This window comes from Lissotriton vulgaris, chromosome 1_2, assembly GCF_964263255.1.
Source record: "Lissotriton vulgaris chromosome 1_2, aLisVul1.2, whole genome shotgun sequence".
Lineage (NCBI taxonomy): Eukaryota > Metazoa > Chordata > Amphibia > Caudata > Salamandridae > Lissotriton > Lissotriton vulgaris.
The window spans coordinates 56,248,168-56,265,753 of NC_141686.1; the positions used below are offsets into that span (position 1 = coordinate 56,248,168).

The 17,586-nt window shown below is 40.5% G+C and overlaps 1 protein-coding gene across 1 annotated transcript in view; it reads right to left on the reverse strand.

Moving 5' to 3' along the window:
• Positions 1–17,586, reverse strand: part of MRPS35 (mitochondrial ribosomal protein S35) — a 201,668-nt gene that overhangs the window by 166,148 nt on the left and 17,934 nt on the right. Inside the window, exon 2 of the mRNA XM_086952806.1 lies at positions 10,948–11,000. Within this exon, the coding sequence (XP_086808932.1) occupies positions 10,948–11,000 (53 nt within the window). The remainder of the gene's footprint in view (positions 1–10,947; positions 11,001–17,586) is intronic.

The window sequence follows — 17,586 nt, forward strand, 5'->3', positions numbered from 1 at the left end:
GGCGAAGGACCCGCAAAACGCGGTGATTTTGCCAGAATTAGAGTGCAGGTGAGATGGCAGAGGTGGGGGTATGCGAGGCCAGGCAGGTAAGAACAAGGAATAACTATGCAAACAAAATTTAAATCAGATACAAAAAACGGGTAATTAAAATCAAGAGCTGCCACAAAACAAGCGCTGCAAGAGTAGCGCTCGCGCTGGAATAGGCTATCTATCTAGATATTTTCACACAAGTCAGTTACAGCATCCATCACAATCGGTTTCGGCCCAGGATACAGTACGGAGTCCAAGATGGTAGAGGTCTCTGAACCTATTAAACTGGCTGTGGACAATGGGAAGAAAGTTGCCTTATTTCTTCCAGACCTCTCAGTGGCATTTGACACAATTTCCCACCCTGTCTTAATACAACGCTTGCAGGACATCGGGATAGGTGACACTGTGCTGATTTGGTTGGGCTCCTTCTTATCAAGCAGATTTCAGTCTGTGTGGATGCCGCCATTAGCATCGGACTCCAAACCCCTTAAGATTGGGGTTCTCCAGGGCTCTGCCTTGAGTCCACTTAGCAACCCTGGTGGAATCCTTTGGAGTGCAGGTCATTTCTTCGCCGGGTGACACACAGATCCTATTATCTCTATTGGCCAAAACAGATTTGAAGCATGTCCGTCAGCAGTGTTTCAGTGGATACGCTGGTTTAATCTCCAGTGCAATACGAGTAAAACAAGAGTACTGTTTTTTTAATCCCCCATTCCCTCCCTCTCTTGGGGTGGTGAAGTTTGGCCTGGCTCTGCTCTATCTCCTCCGACTCCTGCCGCAGTGGTTTGGAATCTCAGAGTGAAGTTCGATAACAATTTGTCAGTCAAAGCACAGGTGGACAGTGTAGCTGGAACCTGTTTTTGCCTTCTTCGGTTCCAAGGGAAATTTGTGTTCCTTCTTCCGGCTCCTTAGCAGAAGGCTGTCGTCCATGCCCTCATAACAACTTGGCTGCACTATGCCAAAGCATTATAATGGGGTCTCCCTCTGTAGCAACTCAAGAGATACCAGCTGGTACAGAATGCTGAAGCCAGGTATCCTGAGGAACACCTCTATATAGGCCAATCTCAAGAAGTTGCACTGGCTGCCTATTCGGGAGAGAGTAAAGTTCAAGGCACTAGTGTTAATCCATTAAGCTTTCTATGGCCTAGATCCCAACTTTCTAACCAAGAGACTTCCTCACTGTCATCAGTCTAGAACTCTACCTTCTGCTGATGCATTGTTGGCTTTGGTGCCTAAGAGGAAGAGATGGGGAGGCACCTCTTTCTCTGCGTTGGCTGCTGTGTGCTGGAATACCCTTTCCTTGCACCTCTGTGCTACTAAGGATGTTAGTTCTTTTAAGCGCAGCTTAAAAACCTGGCTACTTAACTGTGCCTTTGAAATTCATGTTCCTCTCCGTGACATCAGTTGTCGACGAACCTGAAGAGCTGGGACACTCTATAGAGTAGCCCTGCACTTTACAAGTGCATTTTGATTTGATGGTTGGTGATTAATCTTACAAAGTTGATGCTTCCTGTAAGGCACAAAACTGTAGCCTATTAGCTATCATTATCTTAGGAGCCAAATAAGAGGGCTGCTAGAGACTCAATGCATGCAAGACTACCCAACTTAGACTGAATACAAACATCAAGAGATTGCAAAGATTTTAGAAGCGGGACTAAGGGCCTCATTCACAAAGAAAGTAAAACCATTCATCCATCTCTGGCTGGACCTAATTTTCGGACTTTCTGGAATTCACAAAGGTTTTAAGAAATACACTAGGAAAGCTTTTCCACGTGCATGTTTCCAGGCACACTTCTGGACAACTCGGGTGACATTTCCGTGAGATCATATTCCCGCTGTGTTGAGATAGATTTCCTGTGTAAACCACCACTTTTTTTTCCTCTGCAGGGAATTTTATGTTTCTCCTCAGGAAAACCATTACGTACTCCCCCCACCAAATCTGTGTGGATCCATTCACCATCCCACCCCGGGAAGAGAATTATGCCAACCCTTTGCTGGAGTAAAAATCCTATGGAATAGGAGGAGTTTATTATCCACAAAACGTACTTGTTTTGGGGTATTCACAACCTTCCTGGGCAAACTAAACGTTGGAATGCCCATTTCCCACTGCTTGAGGGGAATAGTACAGATGCAGAGAACAGTAAGACAAAAAGACAATTTGGAATCTATTAAGACCCCTGGAATAAGCATTAGCAACCAATAGACCTTGCCTTTAGGCTTTGTCAATGCAGTTCTATAGAGTTTGACAATGCTGTTTTGCAATGCAATAAAAACTCTATTTTGTATAGACACACATGCACTTAAGCATTTAAGTGTTATGAAGTGGCAGCTGTTTTATTTTTGTTTTAATTTACCATTTCAAGATGTAAGATTCATATCCTCTAATTCAGGTAGTTTGTTTTTTGGTGATTTATATTGACATGTCTGTTGTTGCAGAGAACTCAGTTTGAAAAATATTGATACTGAATCACAGAGATTAGGCAATGTGGCAGGTAACACACAACATGGTTGAGTGAGTTTGGCAGGCTCACTGCATCTGCGGTCATTCAGCAGTGAATGGAATATATGGGGCGGTGCACTATCCACTGAGAATTTTACAACTTACCTCTCCGTTCCACCATTCTTCTGTTTATCAATAAATGTATTCCTTATGCCTATTCATGGACCCACCACTTAGTCATCGCCCACTCTTTTCCCTTCTCTAAAATTCAGAAAGTAAAAGCGTGCTGGTACATGTATTGCCATTCAGGGGTGGGGGGGTAGCTTTGTGGAACAGACTGACTGAGCATTCTTAAAGATCATCTGCCATTTATGAGGAACCAGAAGAACCTTTAGCTCTTTGCATCGTTACATCCATTACCGTGAATGATGCCTGCGGTCAGTTTTGTTAATTTCATATGGTTTTATGGAAACAAATAAAGTGGTACATAGGTGCTCTGCTTCAGCAAGTTAATTATTAGACCACATCCTAATATAATATATATAGAGTATTAAAGCCACAGCAGTGAGCAACATATCTGCAAAACATTTTGTAGGCAAAAATACACTACCAATTATTGCACTCTGACAGGTACTGCAATTTCAGGAGAGAGGAGATAATTCACCCTAGATCAAAACTCCTGATCAGTTAGAAAAGGGAGGAATATAGTTCAGGTTTCCAGGTTAGTCAGTGTGCAATTGGACCCCTAGACAAAATCTCCACCCTCAAAGTATATTAAAGTCATGGTCATGAAATGAATGTCAACGAACATTATGGGACGTGCATTTGTAAACTGCATATCATGCGCAAATGTATCCTGGTGCTGACCAAGTGTGTGTGTGCCTAGTCCTTACCAGGGTGTGATGAGTAATTAAAAAGCCAGGTCTTCAGCTACTTGAGGAACTCAAGAAGAGGCGGAGGCTCTGAAATGGAGTAGGTGGTCGTTCCACGCTTTAGAAGCGACTTAAGAGAACCCCTGCCCTCTTGATCTGGGTCTATTTATGTGTGGGATATGTATGAGGAGGAGTCCTGCAAAGGGTATGGGTCTGTGTGATTGGAGGAAGGAGATGCAACTGCTCATGAAATGAGTGTCTTTGTGCATCAGAAGCCAGCGGAGCTCCTCGAGTTGTGGTGTGATGCAGGTTTGGTGAGGGAGAATGAGTCTGGCTTCCAAGTTCTGGATGGTTTTTAGTCTTCTGGTGACTGCTTGGTGATCCCGGCGTAGAGGATGTTCCCATAGTCCTACTTGCAGGTGTCTAGGGTGGTGAGTGACTATTTTTCTAGTACTGCTTGAGAACCATTTGAAGATCTTCCCCAGCATGGTCAGGGTGTGAAAGCAGGAAGCATGAAGCAGCATACATTGACATGTGCAGTTATGTCGAGTTGGGGTTGATAATGATTCCGATGTTTATGGAGTGGGTCGGGGTTAGAGTTTGGCAAGCCACCCGCTGGAGTCGAAGTGGCAAGGCTTGCAGATGATCAATACTTCTGTCTTGTAAGTGTTGAGCTCTAAATAGTTGACTTACATTCAGTGATCGACTTCGGTCAAGGAGGCAGTACCCTTGTTTCTTGGGATGGGAGTCTAGTCTAAGGGGGAGAGCATGAGGTACATGTTGTCGGGGTAGGAAAGGATGTTGATGGTAGGACGGTTATGGGTCTGTAGATGGAAAGCTGCGTCAGCAGATGGTGTTTTTGAGCAGGAGCCAAAGTTGGAGTGTTTCAAGTGATTTGGAAATGTGGTAGGCATTGAGAATGGGTGTCAGGGCTATGCTGATCAACATAAGCCCTTCAGTGAAAGCATGGTCGGGGCAAGTGTCAGAAAGGGCTCCCCTGAGTGGATCGTTTTCATGGTAGTCGGTTGTTTTGACAGTGGTAAAGGCAGACCACAATGTCAGGGTTCGTTCTTCGGATGTGATGGAAAGTTGAGTAGGGACGATAACTGGTCTGGTTGAGGGCTGAATTTACTGAATAAGGTCTTGTAAGGGAATAATATTGCTTGAGAGAGCAGGAGGCACCAAGAAATCGTTGATAATGGCCCAGAATTCCTTTCTGTTGTTTGTGCCAGCGTCGATGCAGTCTCCAAGAGCTGAGCGCCTGGTGTTCTAGATCAGTTGGTGGTAGAGTCTTAGGGCAGATTTGAAGAGGTCTTTATTTGTGGTGTTTTGACTTGTTCTTTACTGCGTTCTAGTTGCTTGTTGCGTTTTGTCAGCTTGAGTTTATCTATGTACCAGCTGACCTGCGGTCGGGCTGTTGCAGTTGGGTTGCACTTTAGGAGTCTGGGTGTTTGCACATTTAATGAACTAGTCATTGAGGTTCTGGGTGGCTTTTGTCAAGTGGCTAGTGTGCTTGGCCTAGTGCATGACAGACCAATTCTCTACTGTGATGCTTTTCCAGCTGCGTCAGATGCGTTCAGTGGTGGCTGGTCTGAGGTGGTGTGAGATGGGTGTGCTGAAACTAACGAAAGCACGGTCTGTTGGAGTCGTAGCTGCTGGCTTGTCAACTATGATGTTCCTGATTGAGGAGAAAATCAGATCATATAGGGGTCCCGTGGAGTGGGTGCGTTCAGTAGAATGCTGGGTGAGTATATATTACGAGCTTTTTAAGAAGTGCCATATTATTTGCGTTGGTGCAATCTTCTAGGTGAATTTAAGGTCTGTGTGCGTTTTCTAGCAAAACTTGACAGGAAACCAGCTTTGTCACTTCCTGTGCAGGTGGCTCATGGTAAATCATTCTATTTGTTACATTAGACTTTGTTGTGCATTACTGGCATTCAAGATAATATAATGATTATGTTGTTATGACATTTTTATACAGCTCGCGGTGCGTCTAACTAGTTTGATTACCTTGCTCAATAAATGGCACGATTACGATAATGTGTTTACATATCAACTTTATGCTCAGCCGTGAGGAATTCCCTTAAGAATGTTCTTCAGTGCTAAAACAGAACAAATTCAATTGACAAATTGGGTTCATATTCCACAGCAAGGGTTACGCAGAACAGAACTCTGCTGGTCTCACACTGGCCATGCAGATTAGTCATCAAAGCAGGAAGTTGAGGAACAGAAGGCCCGAGGTAGATTCATGAGGTATGATGCATGTCTGGTTTTTAAGAGCAATCTATCTTTCTATTTATCTGCCTAGCTATACATCGTAAAGCTGTAGGCATGACCACCGGATTCTCCATGACTGTTATATCCTATTTCCTAATGCAAGTGCTGTGAACCATGCAAGATAGCACAAGCTTGTCAAGACATGTAAGAGCCTAACAGCAACAGAAATGTCTGACACTATACGGTATTGAGCAACAGGTGACAAGTAAGTTCTGTTCACAGATCCAGTGGCAGCACCTTCATGGAGCGACTGAAGGGTCCTGTTGTGCTGAACAGCTCAAGCCCTACATAGGAGTAGAAAGTCAGCGAGGTTCGGTAGTTAGTGCGGGACTTGTTACACATGAGATGCATAGGAAGGTTTCGGGGCGATTGGTGATTTCTCTGTACGTTATCCTCTGGTCCTTTCCTTTTACCCATTCCCAATTACCTAAACCATCTATTACATTTTATCATCAACAGGAGAAGTAACCATATTATTTGAATTTCTTTATAGAGTATTTTCAGTAAATCGGGGGTTTGCAGTCAGTGATTTCAGAAGGCTTTTGATTTTAAAGGGTGCATGTTGATGAGATGTAGGGTAATACTTATCAGACCCCCCAGGATATAGCGGCATGGATTAGCAAATTTAGCGGCACAAAAAAGGAAATTTAGCGGCACAAATATGGAAATTTAGCGGCAATTTTGCGGCATTTTTTTGGTCATTTTTCCTACAACAAACACAGATATCTTTGTTTTTGAGTTATTTAGCAACATGAAGCTATGAGACTCTATTGCTGCTGCTTTCTGTCCCGAAGGGAGACGGGAGAAGGCACGAGTGTACAGGAGATGTGCATACCATATGCATGTACATCTCCTGTCCCCGGAGGCTGGCAGCGCCTTCAAACTCTTTTATGCAACAAGACTTCATTTTACTACACAAAATGTACCCCTTCTTCTCAGGTTGTACTGCCCATTCGTCTGGGTGATGGAACTGTATTTTTGGATTTCAAGGCTAGTCCTCACAACACTGCATTCATGCTTCCAGAAGTGATATGCCTGCTGAAACAGGATTACAGTGACAGCATATTACACTGTCTTTGTACTTGTGTTACAACGATCATTTAGAGTAAAAACATGGAAATGTTCAGAGTGTGACAAAGCATCATCTCATTGGGTTAATGTACCTGAGAACAAGATCTCTAAGTAACCAGAGGGGTCAAGAATGTAAAAATACATTGTTGAAAAAAAAATACATTGTTGACTCTGACTTTCAACCTTCTGAGGCTGATAACAGAAAGAGTGGCTCAGTTGGCAATATTTAAAGCACAATAATGGCAGCGTAAGGCAACCTACACGGCTTGTAGGTCTAATCCAGATCTTTCATGCAGATTACTGACTACAGTGAAGTCATTAATTAGAAACAAAATACAAACGTTTCTTTTGCCTAAAAGTACTTTCTCTAAATGGTGCGCGCATTTGCCACTATTATTTATGGCATGTTCAAAACAGTGGCAGGCTCAAAGGGCTTCAGACCCCCTCCCTCCCCCAGAGTGTTTGTCAGCCCGGGCTGAGACAGCCCCGGCCTCTTGTCTTTTTTTTTTTTTTTTTTTTTTTTTTTTTTTTTTTATAGTCCTCATAAGTGCAATATTTGAAGTAAGGAGTTGTCGGGGCCCCTTTCTCTCATTAAATCTGACCCTTCACTGTCCTAACATAGGGTGTGTGTAACTGGACAGTTCCCCTGGAGCGTCAACTATGAGAGAGGAGGGTCCCCTTGTTTCCAATACTTTGTAGAAGGATTGAGTACGGGGGGGTGGAGCTAGCCATTATGGCTACTCAGCAGGCCTTCTCCTGCGTTTCCATTGCTTACACATAATCATTGGACTTATGTAAACGTTTGTCGTATCAATCACACAGCCAGTTTTACATCTTGGATACCTCTATTATTTAATTTGCACCTTGCTGGTAATTTTCCCAGATTTCCCAGAACTTGAGTTTTTTTCTGGGGGCCTTTCTTTTATCAAGTCTATAGATTCTTAGTAAGGAGTTTAACCAATCACTATGAATTGGAGGAGAAGAGCTTACCCAATTTATACAAATTTCTCTCCTTGCAAGCAAAATTAATAAAAAAAGGAGATTTTCCTGGAGAGTAGAAAGCTTATCAAATGCATTTGAGCTCCTCACCCCAAAGATAATTAAGTCGGTACTTACATTTAGATGTCTTCCTAACACCCCATCCAAGGTCTTACCCACATCATTCCAGAAGCCGTCGAGAAGGGGGCACTGCCGAAACATGTGTAGATCGTCGGCTCTTTCCAGCCCACATTTGGGGCAGGCCTTCACCGTTGACCCAGCAAACTTCGATAACTTTTTAGGGGTCCAGTAGGCTCTATGAGAGGTGAAAAGATGGTTTCTCTTTAAGGCAGCTGAAGACAAGATTGTCCAGCATTTACTCATAGATACTTGCCATTGGTTGTTTAACTCCGGCGTCGGCAGATCTTTCCCCCATACTCTCTCCGGAATCCTGAAATCTTCCTCTCCTCCCAGAATCAAGGCCCAATACCAAAGTGCGATTTCTTTATGAATAGTGTCTGTTTTCTGCATTTCACTTTCCAGGGAAGGGTTCCCAGATCTAGATTCTTTTAATGATTTCGACCAACCTGAAAGTTGATAGAACTTGAATTTAGAAAGTGTGCCCAAAGTCTTGGAGGATAGGATATTCCACTCCAAAAGGTTGTTTCCAGACATCAGTTGACCCCACGTGGTTAGACCAGCTGCTTTTATAGGGAGAGCTAGTTTGTCTTTAAGGCACTCAGGGGTGCCAGGAGAATCCCAGATGGGGGCCAGGTCGCTATAATAGGGAATGTTTAGAGTGCATCTTATGCTAAACCACAATTTGGCCGCGGATTTCAGCATCTTTAGTTTAATTTTTTTAAAGAACTTCGGGTGTCCGAATTTATATAGAAAGTGGCTGGTTTTACCGGTCATAGTCTGGAAATACAAAGGGTAGCAATTAAAAACACATAGGAGCTTTCTATTAGATTTAAATTGGAAAGCTCTACAATAATCATAGAGATCAGGGCTTGCAATGCCCCCCTGGATTTTTTTCCTTCTTAACTTGTTCCAGGCAATTCTAGGATTTTTTGAAGACCATATGAAGCTTGTGATCTCGCTCTGGATTTTTTTTAGAGTTATTTTATTAAATTCAAGGGGGATAGCACCAAAGATGAAAGTAAATTTTGGCAGGATTGACATTTTAATTAAGTTCGATTTGCCTTGAAACGACAAAGGGAGACCCCCCCAAACTTTCAATAATCTTTTAACGTCCTTGTCTATTCTTTGGAGATTTATATGGGTGACTTTGTCTAAGTCTTTGACTAGGTCTATACCAAGATATCTAATTTTATCTTTGTTATGGGGACTAATAAAGTTGTCGTTCCAGGTCATGGTTTCAGTCTTGTTTTGATTGACTTGATAGCCAGAGATACTCCCGAACCTGGTCAATGACTCCTCAGCTGTAGTTAGTGCCCCCCTAAGGTTATCTGTAAAGATCATAAGATCATCTGCGTAAAGCGCGATTTTTTTAGACCAGTCTTGAAAAGTAAAAGGAGAGATTAAGGGGTCTGATCTAAGACGTTCCGTTCGGCCTCTTGTCTTAAGGCATCTGCAGGGGGAGGAGGAGGGAGTGTCAAATTCCTACAGCATAGGCAGAGTGGAGGGGCAGGGGGCTTGAAGGGGTGAAAACAGATAACAGAACAAAGCCTAGTTAACAGGTCTTTAAAAGACCATTCACTTGTTAAGTACTCGGGTGCAGCTGCCTTAAGACAAGACGGCCGCCAGCCCGGGGCTGTCTCGGCCCGGGCTGACAAACACTCCGGGGGAGGGAGGGGGGCTGAAGCCCTTTGAGACTGCCACGGTGGGTAAAATATGCATGCCTTCAGTGTTTTGGGCACATTTTCTAAATTTCGCGGGCAGTTTTGTAAAAATCGCAGTATTTTTACAAAACTGCCGATTTCGCGATTTTTTTGCAAATCGCGACATCGCGAAATGCTGGGGGGTCTGACTTATGGAGTGGTAGATCATACTTTGTTGTATGACGTTTTAGATTCCAAACGGATTTTCCCGATTCATGCCCTCATATAGGTACAATTCATGTTGCCCTTATATAGGCATAGAAATCAAGCCCTTATTTAGGCATAGCCCATGCTACCCAAATACAGGCATGGCTACTTCCATCCGTTCACCAAACGTCACAACGATTTCTTGGAAAACCAGCTTAAGCCGTTAGGGACTTCCCCTTGCTTGAATATTGATTTTTCCAAGAACTCAGTTTTACAATGAACAACTATTCCCCAGGGGTTCATTCATGACGTTCATATGCCCGACTTTACGTCAACCATGGCATTCCTAAACACCTTCAAGGTATAAATATACCTTCACTTGCTATGGCAAAGCACGGTGGTTCGGTGCAGTTCGACGACCTACTTGTCCGACGCAACTCGCTACAGCAAGTGCCGAAGGAAGTTGACTCTCCAGCTGACGCACTGATCAGGAAGCTGCCCTCCTCTGCTGAGAATCCAGTGTTTCTGACTCCCCTTGCTGGGTGTTGGGAAATCGAGTCAAGACAGAGATACCAGACCTCCTTCATTCCAAGGTATGGAGCGGATTAGAACCTAGAGAAACCTTTTGTAGATTCTTGGCAAAAACTAAACCTATGCAAAAGACCATACTTACTTCTTCCCTCGTACTAGACCTATTTAAGGTACATTGGGGTAGGCGTATTTTAGAAGCACCAGTTGAGTATTTTAGCCTGCAATATTTATGTATGTATTTTTATATGGCTTAGAAACCATAAAATGCTATTACAGTATTATTTTATAATACTATTCTCGCTGTACGCATTATACTTTGCATTCTGCCCAACGATTGTAGCAGTTCACCTCTCTTGCATGAGAAAGAAGACTGCTCAATAAACCTTTTATTGAAAATCTCACTATTTCTCTGCAAAACTCTGTAGAAACGAAGCATGCACGATTGACTGAGTGAAATACTTATTGTTTCCACAACTCTGAAGATAGTTATTCCAGTCCTAGGGAAACAAAGTTGTCATGTTTATGTGGTTGTTAGAAACTATTCCCTTCTTGTGTATTTGAGAAAATTTCTAGTTACCTCTGAGCATATTGAGAATATAGGAACTACACTAAAACGTGTCACTTAATAAAAATATTGAAACCCAAACATGGAATGTTCATATAGAGCATTTGAGGCCCTGAAGAATTTCTCTGTGGCATGTGGTGTATTTTTCCATTTTAATAAATTTAACTAAACATAAAACAAATGTGCAGTTCTTACCTCTCTCCTAATCCGCCCAATTGGTGTTGACCTATTGCCTCTTCCAGAAGGGGCTGCAAAGCAAAAAGCAGTAAAATGTTTGGTTATTTTACTCAATCTCCTGCATATATTTACACCATACATGCAAAATGGAACACCATAATTAAGTTAGAAAGGTTCAAATTCCTTTGTTGATGAGCATACAAGCTCCATATTCAGAATCTGGGCAGCAGGTAATTCAAGATCTGAACGCTAAGGCACCTACTCACAAACTGCATTTTATAATACTTTAATAGAAACAACATGGATTTACTAAAGTTTGACAAAATTATATTCACAAACCTATAAGTTGAGATCTCCTATCCTATCTTTTTATTTAATTCTATACAACAATCAATAATTATTAGTACATAATAAAAATATATCCTTTTTTATTTTAGGTGCTTTTTTTTCTTTACACTTCCTAAAAATATTTTTACTTAAAATGAATTGAATCTTTAATTTAAAATGAATAGTGCTGTAGCGTTTTATATTTTATTCAACATTTAAAACATATATAAATTAATTAACATTTTTATGTAACAGAAAAAAATAATTAAGCCTTCATGTGTAAGAATCTTTTTAAGTTCAGTGAAGAGTTTTACTTTTCCCTATACTTTACTGTAGGAGGAACTCTGCCACTAGGGCAGATATCTGCCTATAGTAAATTATAGCGCAAATGTAAGTGTATTAAACTTTATTAAAATTAATTTAAAAAAGATGTATATATATATATATATATATATATATATATATATATATACACACACACACACACACATACATACATACATACACACATATATATATATATATACACATATATATTAAATGGCAAATGCTTGAACATTTACATTTAAATTAAATATTTTATTAAATTAAATACATAAAATGTAAGATTTTAAAAATACCACTTCAAGTAAAATTGCTGTAATCTCATATTATGTATTAAAAATTACTAAAGGTTATATACAGAAATAGAGAGTGAATTTAAATTAATTATAAAAAGTTACATTTAATATTTATTTTAATACATCTATTTTTTTTTAACATTCAATTTAGTTTAAATATATTTTTTTTAAGTCAAACTAAATTATTTTAATTTAACATTAGTTCCTATGAGTCCCTGCCTCAATCATTTTTCTATGGGAGGGTTTGCAGAATCAGTGGTCGAGCATGTGTGGTGCTGTACTTACTACTGCTCCTTTTTGGCCGTAGTAGCTTACACTTGTAAATTGTGAATAAATAAAAGTAGTGAAGTTACTCAATAGATTAAGAGTGAACATGCGTTTAACTTTGTGAAAGCACCATAAACCTGTCAAAATTTTTTTACGTTTTACAGTTTTGTCAAAAGTTGCTTTTTAAAAAAAAAAAAAAATAGAAGGGAGAAAATGTACGACATACACTAAAGATATTTACAAAAAAGAAATGAAACATCTAAAAAAGTAATGATAAAAATGCCAATATCTTAAAACAATCACATAAAAAATAACTAGATGTAAGGTTCTAATTCTTGAACTTCCTTAGTTAACAAAATATTATGCATTTTTTTCTCAAATACCGACAGACGGGTTACATTGGGGGATGGGGGGAAACTAATGCTAACTGATAGAAGTGCCTACTGGAACTAGTATCTTTTTCCATGTTTGACTTTCAGCTACCTTATACTTAAATGCCTCCCCAGGTTCCAGATAATCTATACCTTACATTAGAACGGATGCTATTTTGGACCCAAAAGCAGGCTAACAAGTCATATCCAATTTTATAAAAGAGTTTATTTAGTCCATTATCAATTGATAAAGCATGAGTTAACAGATTAGATCTGTGAAGAACATGCAGCCTATCAGTGCTTCACAATTCAGGAAAGTAGTATCCACTTTTGATTTTGAATAGGTAAGCCTCACAGACCCATGATTGTCAAGCTTATAACGCACCAGACAATCAAAGCTGGACAGAAAAGCTTAGACATCAAACAACCATCAGAAATGAATTACTAACGCCTTGAAAGAATAACAGCGCACATGTTCCTACACTTCTTGAGGAACATATTTTAGTGGATGATTTAACCAGAGGTGCTGCGTCTCATTCAGGGGAGTGGGTTTATAACTGTGTGCAAAAACCATGCTGTAATTTTTAGGTCTTGCCTACTAAACAGCACAAGCTATCTGGGTGTGAAAAACATTTTCTGGTCTTACTAAAATTTTTCAGTGGGCTTACAGCACGCCCATTGCTTACCACTGGTTGGCATTATTGTCATTCTCAGTTCATTGCTTCTTATTTGATTGCTTGCCTTCCTCTTTTTGTGTTTCTCCCTGCCCAGGAGCATAACCTCTTTACCATCCTTTTGACTGGATGACTAGTAGCCTTTCACTGCTCACTTTCAAAGAACAACTTTTTTCATCGTTTTTCAGCACTCCATGGATTGAACTTCTTTTCTTGCGTTCTCCCCAATGCTGCTTCCTCCACTCAAATCCCCTTCTCCCCACTTCACTCTCCCTTCCTCCCCAGCGTGTCCCTTTCTAGTCCCACCACTCCCATTTCAATTTTCATTTTAAGAAAGTCTGAAAACCTTAATATCAATTTTAAATCAGAAGTTCTTTAGAGCGTGTTTCTATACACATCAATATTTCAAATTTTTACATATGTAATACATTGACAAATTCAGCTATCAGCACTGATTAGGCATTTTATAACTGCACATCAGAAACACATACATGCCAAATTATTAGCCAGGACAATGTACTGTACTAGTGGAATTGTAGAAGAATTAACACAAATACATACATATATATACGCCAATTTATTGGTATGCTGGTGGGAGGAGAAGGTGCTCAAGGACGAAGCCCTTGAACACTGGACAAGGAAGATGAACATATGGCTGCGTTTTATTGACGACATTTTCTTTGTTTGGGAGGGAAATGAGAAGGAGTTGCTTAATTTTGTAAATGCACTTAATTTGAACTGTTTGAACTTAAAATTCACAATGCAACACAGCCAAAATACCATTGACTTCCTCGACATAAAACTAAGAATTGTTGAGAATAGGATTGAGACTGAAATCTTCAGGAAAGAAACAGCTGGGAACGCAGTACTCCATTCGACAAGCTGTCATCCCCCCAGCTTTAGATGGGCAATACCCTTTGGCGAGTTTCTACGCGCCAAGAGGAACTGTAGTTCCCAAGAGACCTTTGAGAAACACAAGAAGGCAATGTATGAGAGGTTTACTGAGGGGCTATCATCCTAACATGCTCAAAAAAGGTGAAGAAAGAGTTTCTCAAATTGACCGGAAAGACGCATTATTCAGAACACCCAAGGAGATGCAGAGTACATCCAATACCTCCATAAGACTGATAACAACATACAATACTCAATCCCCCGAGTTCAGCCAGATTGTAAGGAAGCGATGGGATATCCTTTTACAGGACAAAACCCTCAAAGAAAGACTAGGTCTGCACCCATCGATCACCTACAGGAAGGGCAAATCCATCAAAGACCTAATAGTACAAAGCCATATGGAAAATAAAAAGTCATGGCTTGAGGCAAAGGGAGGATTCCACAAATGTGGAAAATGCAAAGCTTGTAGATACAGCACTAATGTGAGGGAGGTCATACTCAGTACGGTGAACAAGAAATGGAGGATTAACAAGCACATCTATTGTACCACAGACTTTGTAGTCTATGTAGTAACATACCCCTGTGGCAAATGGTACATTGGGTCAACGACATTTCCGGTTAAAAAGAGAATTCTGGAACATTGGCGTGCTATTACCAATAAGGATTTTTCATACAGCACAGCCAAACATTTCCATATCCATCATGATGGAGATTGGACCAAGGCAAAATTCTTTGCTCTTGACTCAATTCCCAAACACGTGAGAGGAGGAGACAGATTGACAGCACTACATAGAGCAGAGTCTAAGTTCATCCTTCAGGCAGGCAGTATCGCTCCTATTGGGATGAACTTTGATGAGGAAACGTACGTACATTTATGAATTTTCTGACCGTGAGCCTTCTTACCCACCTCTGGATACTCAGATTCCATGACAATCTGATTTTAAACTTATGATTTATGTTATTGTACAATTAATTGGGTGATCTTTGGTGTATTGTTAGCTGACTGATAACAAGGAGGACCAAAACTAATATTGAGATTTGATTTGTTATGATGAGATTGTACTATATACACATGTTCAACCTAAACTGATTATTCATGAAACTAATTACAACCCTTTCACTTTTACCTTTTCTAGAAACCGGGCTGTTGATGGAGTGATAATGTGCATCACGAATAGAAGATATGGTTACGAGCACAACAACTCCACAAAAATGTATACAATAGTGATAAGAGCACGGGGTATATATTGATATATATAGATATATATATAGATAGATATAACAATTTATTTTGAACTCCTAATAATGGGTAGAAAGGGTGTAACTCTAGAGGAATATGATTGTCTTATATACACTCAATTATTATTACTCCTATTTTTCTTTTTGATTTATTAGTCTCTACAATCTCTGATTGAGCATGGAGATACTTAGGAAATTGATGGGTTGGGGAGGATACATAAGATACGTAGGGATATGGGATGAATTGAGAATAAAGCTTGGATGAAAGACTGATTCACAGGGTACTACACCGGAATGAACTTACTTTTCTCTTCTGTTTTCCAAAAACTTCTCTCCTGACCCTCTCTTTCTCTTTCTCTCCCTTGCCTCCTACCTTCTATGTCTTTTTCTTAAATACTAGTACACTATCCTCCTGTCTGTGTACCTCTAGTTTCCTTAAATGAATATAAATGAGGGTACTATACCCGTGATTTTTTGTAAGTAATTGTAAAATTCATAAACACCATTTGCTAAAATACACCATACACCTTGGAAGTGTGCCTTATTAACTAAAATCAAATGTATTTTATAAAAAACGGCACTATTGGGAACTCTGTGTGACAGGTTAACACAGAGTCTCTCTTCCTTTGTTATGATTTGTTCCCTACATCAGTTGCAAACACGTTTGTGATGGTCATGTGACCAAGAGCCCGTGAGCTCGAAACGCGTCTTGTTTTGTGCCCAATAAAGACAATTTGAACGTACTTGGCTGGTGTGGCTTGTCATCCCTTCGTTGAGCGAGAGGATCGAGTGGATATATATATATATATATATATATATACACACACATTATTTTTTTTTTAAGAAGGTGCAGGGCACAGGGCTGAATTTTGTTTTGGGCAGATCTAAATGAAAATTCTGAAAAAGAAAACAACAAAAAACATATGGCTGGAAACCACAGTCCCCATCCTCCTCCTTTCCACTGTAAACGGATATGCCATTCCCACTCCATCAGAGCGCAGATTGAGTTGTATGGCTGAAATTTGACACTCACCTCTTAAATGCAGAACAAATGGTCCAAGGATGGTGAGCAACAGGCAGGAACTATTACCCAGATGATCAATGGACTATTTTGAAGCCACTTCTCCCTAGTCGCCTCTTAACTGCCAAGAATGCTTTTTCGGGCATTGGTCACAGCCATACTTCATCAAAATATAGTTATGCTACTCTTGGTATAATGCCACCTATACTATTCTTTCCGCGCGTAACAGCTTTTGAACACCCTGGTTTGGGGTTTCCTACATGAAATTAGAAAGAGCATTTTTCACTGATTTATATTAAAACCACATCACCAATGACAGCAGCAGCAGAGCTCTGTAGATGACTGCCATTTAAGCATGTTCACCTTGGCAGCAGGTAATTTTGGTCTGATTTCATAGGTCTGTATTCAGCTGTTCTTTGCAATCTGTCAAACCATGTTCTTCCCTTCCCCAGTCAAGGCTCCGAGAGGTCTGGGGTGACAAAAGGCTGGTTTCAGCGTCCCATGTACATGCTGGTGGTAGGCACTTATGGAGTGCAAGTGGGGCAAGCAACAGCTCCACCCCGCCATCGTGGCAGGATGGTTCTCCCCATCTCCACTTAGTCCCCTTTGTGTCACGTCTGGAGGAAATACATTCACTAAGAGTCATGTGAACCTGGACAGTGGCAGAAGTACAAATGGTAAGGACAAGAAAATGCTGACTATCCAAAAGTGGCCTATTTAGAATTGTGACTTTACCGTTAAATAGGATTTTAAATGACAATTCATTTGAGTCCAAACAGCACCTCTCTACCTGCTCCCAGTCCACCGTTAGCACTTATTACATTTTATAAGGTAACCCAGTGTTGATCTTAGGGAGAGAGAGGCCTTAGAGTTGTAAAAACAAAATGTAGGAGTTTTTCACTACCAGGACATATAAAACTTTAACCCATATGTCCTACTTTTTAATAACAATACGTCCTACCCTATGAGCTTTTTGAGCCTCCATTAGGGATCACTTTACCTTATTAAAAAGGAAGATTTCAGCCTTGCAAAATGTATAATTCTTAAGGATGAAATGCCAGTTTAAACCTGCACTAAATGCTGCTGTGACAGCCCTGAGGCAGGTTTTAAAGGGCTACTTTAGTGGGTGGCACAATAAGTGCTGTCTGCCCACTGATTGTGTTTAATGTACGGGCCCTAAGTACATGTAGTATCATATACTGGGGACTTACAAGTAAATTAAATGTGCCAATCATATGTGGCACAAT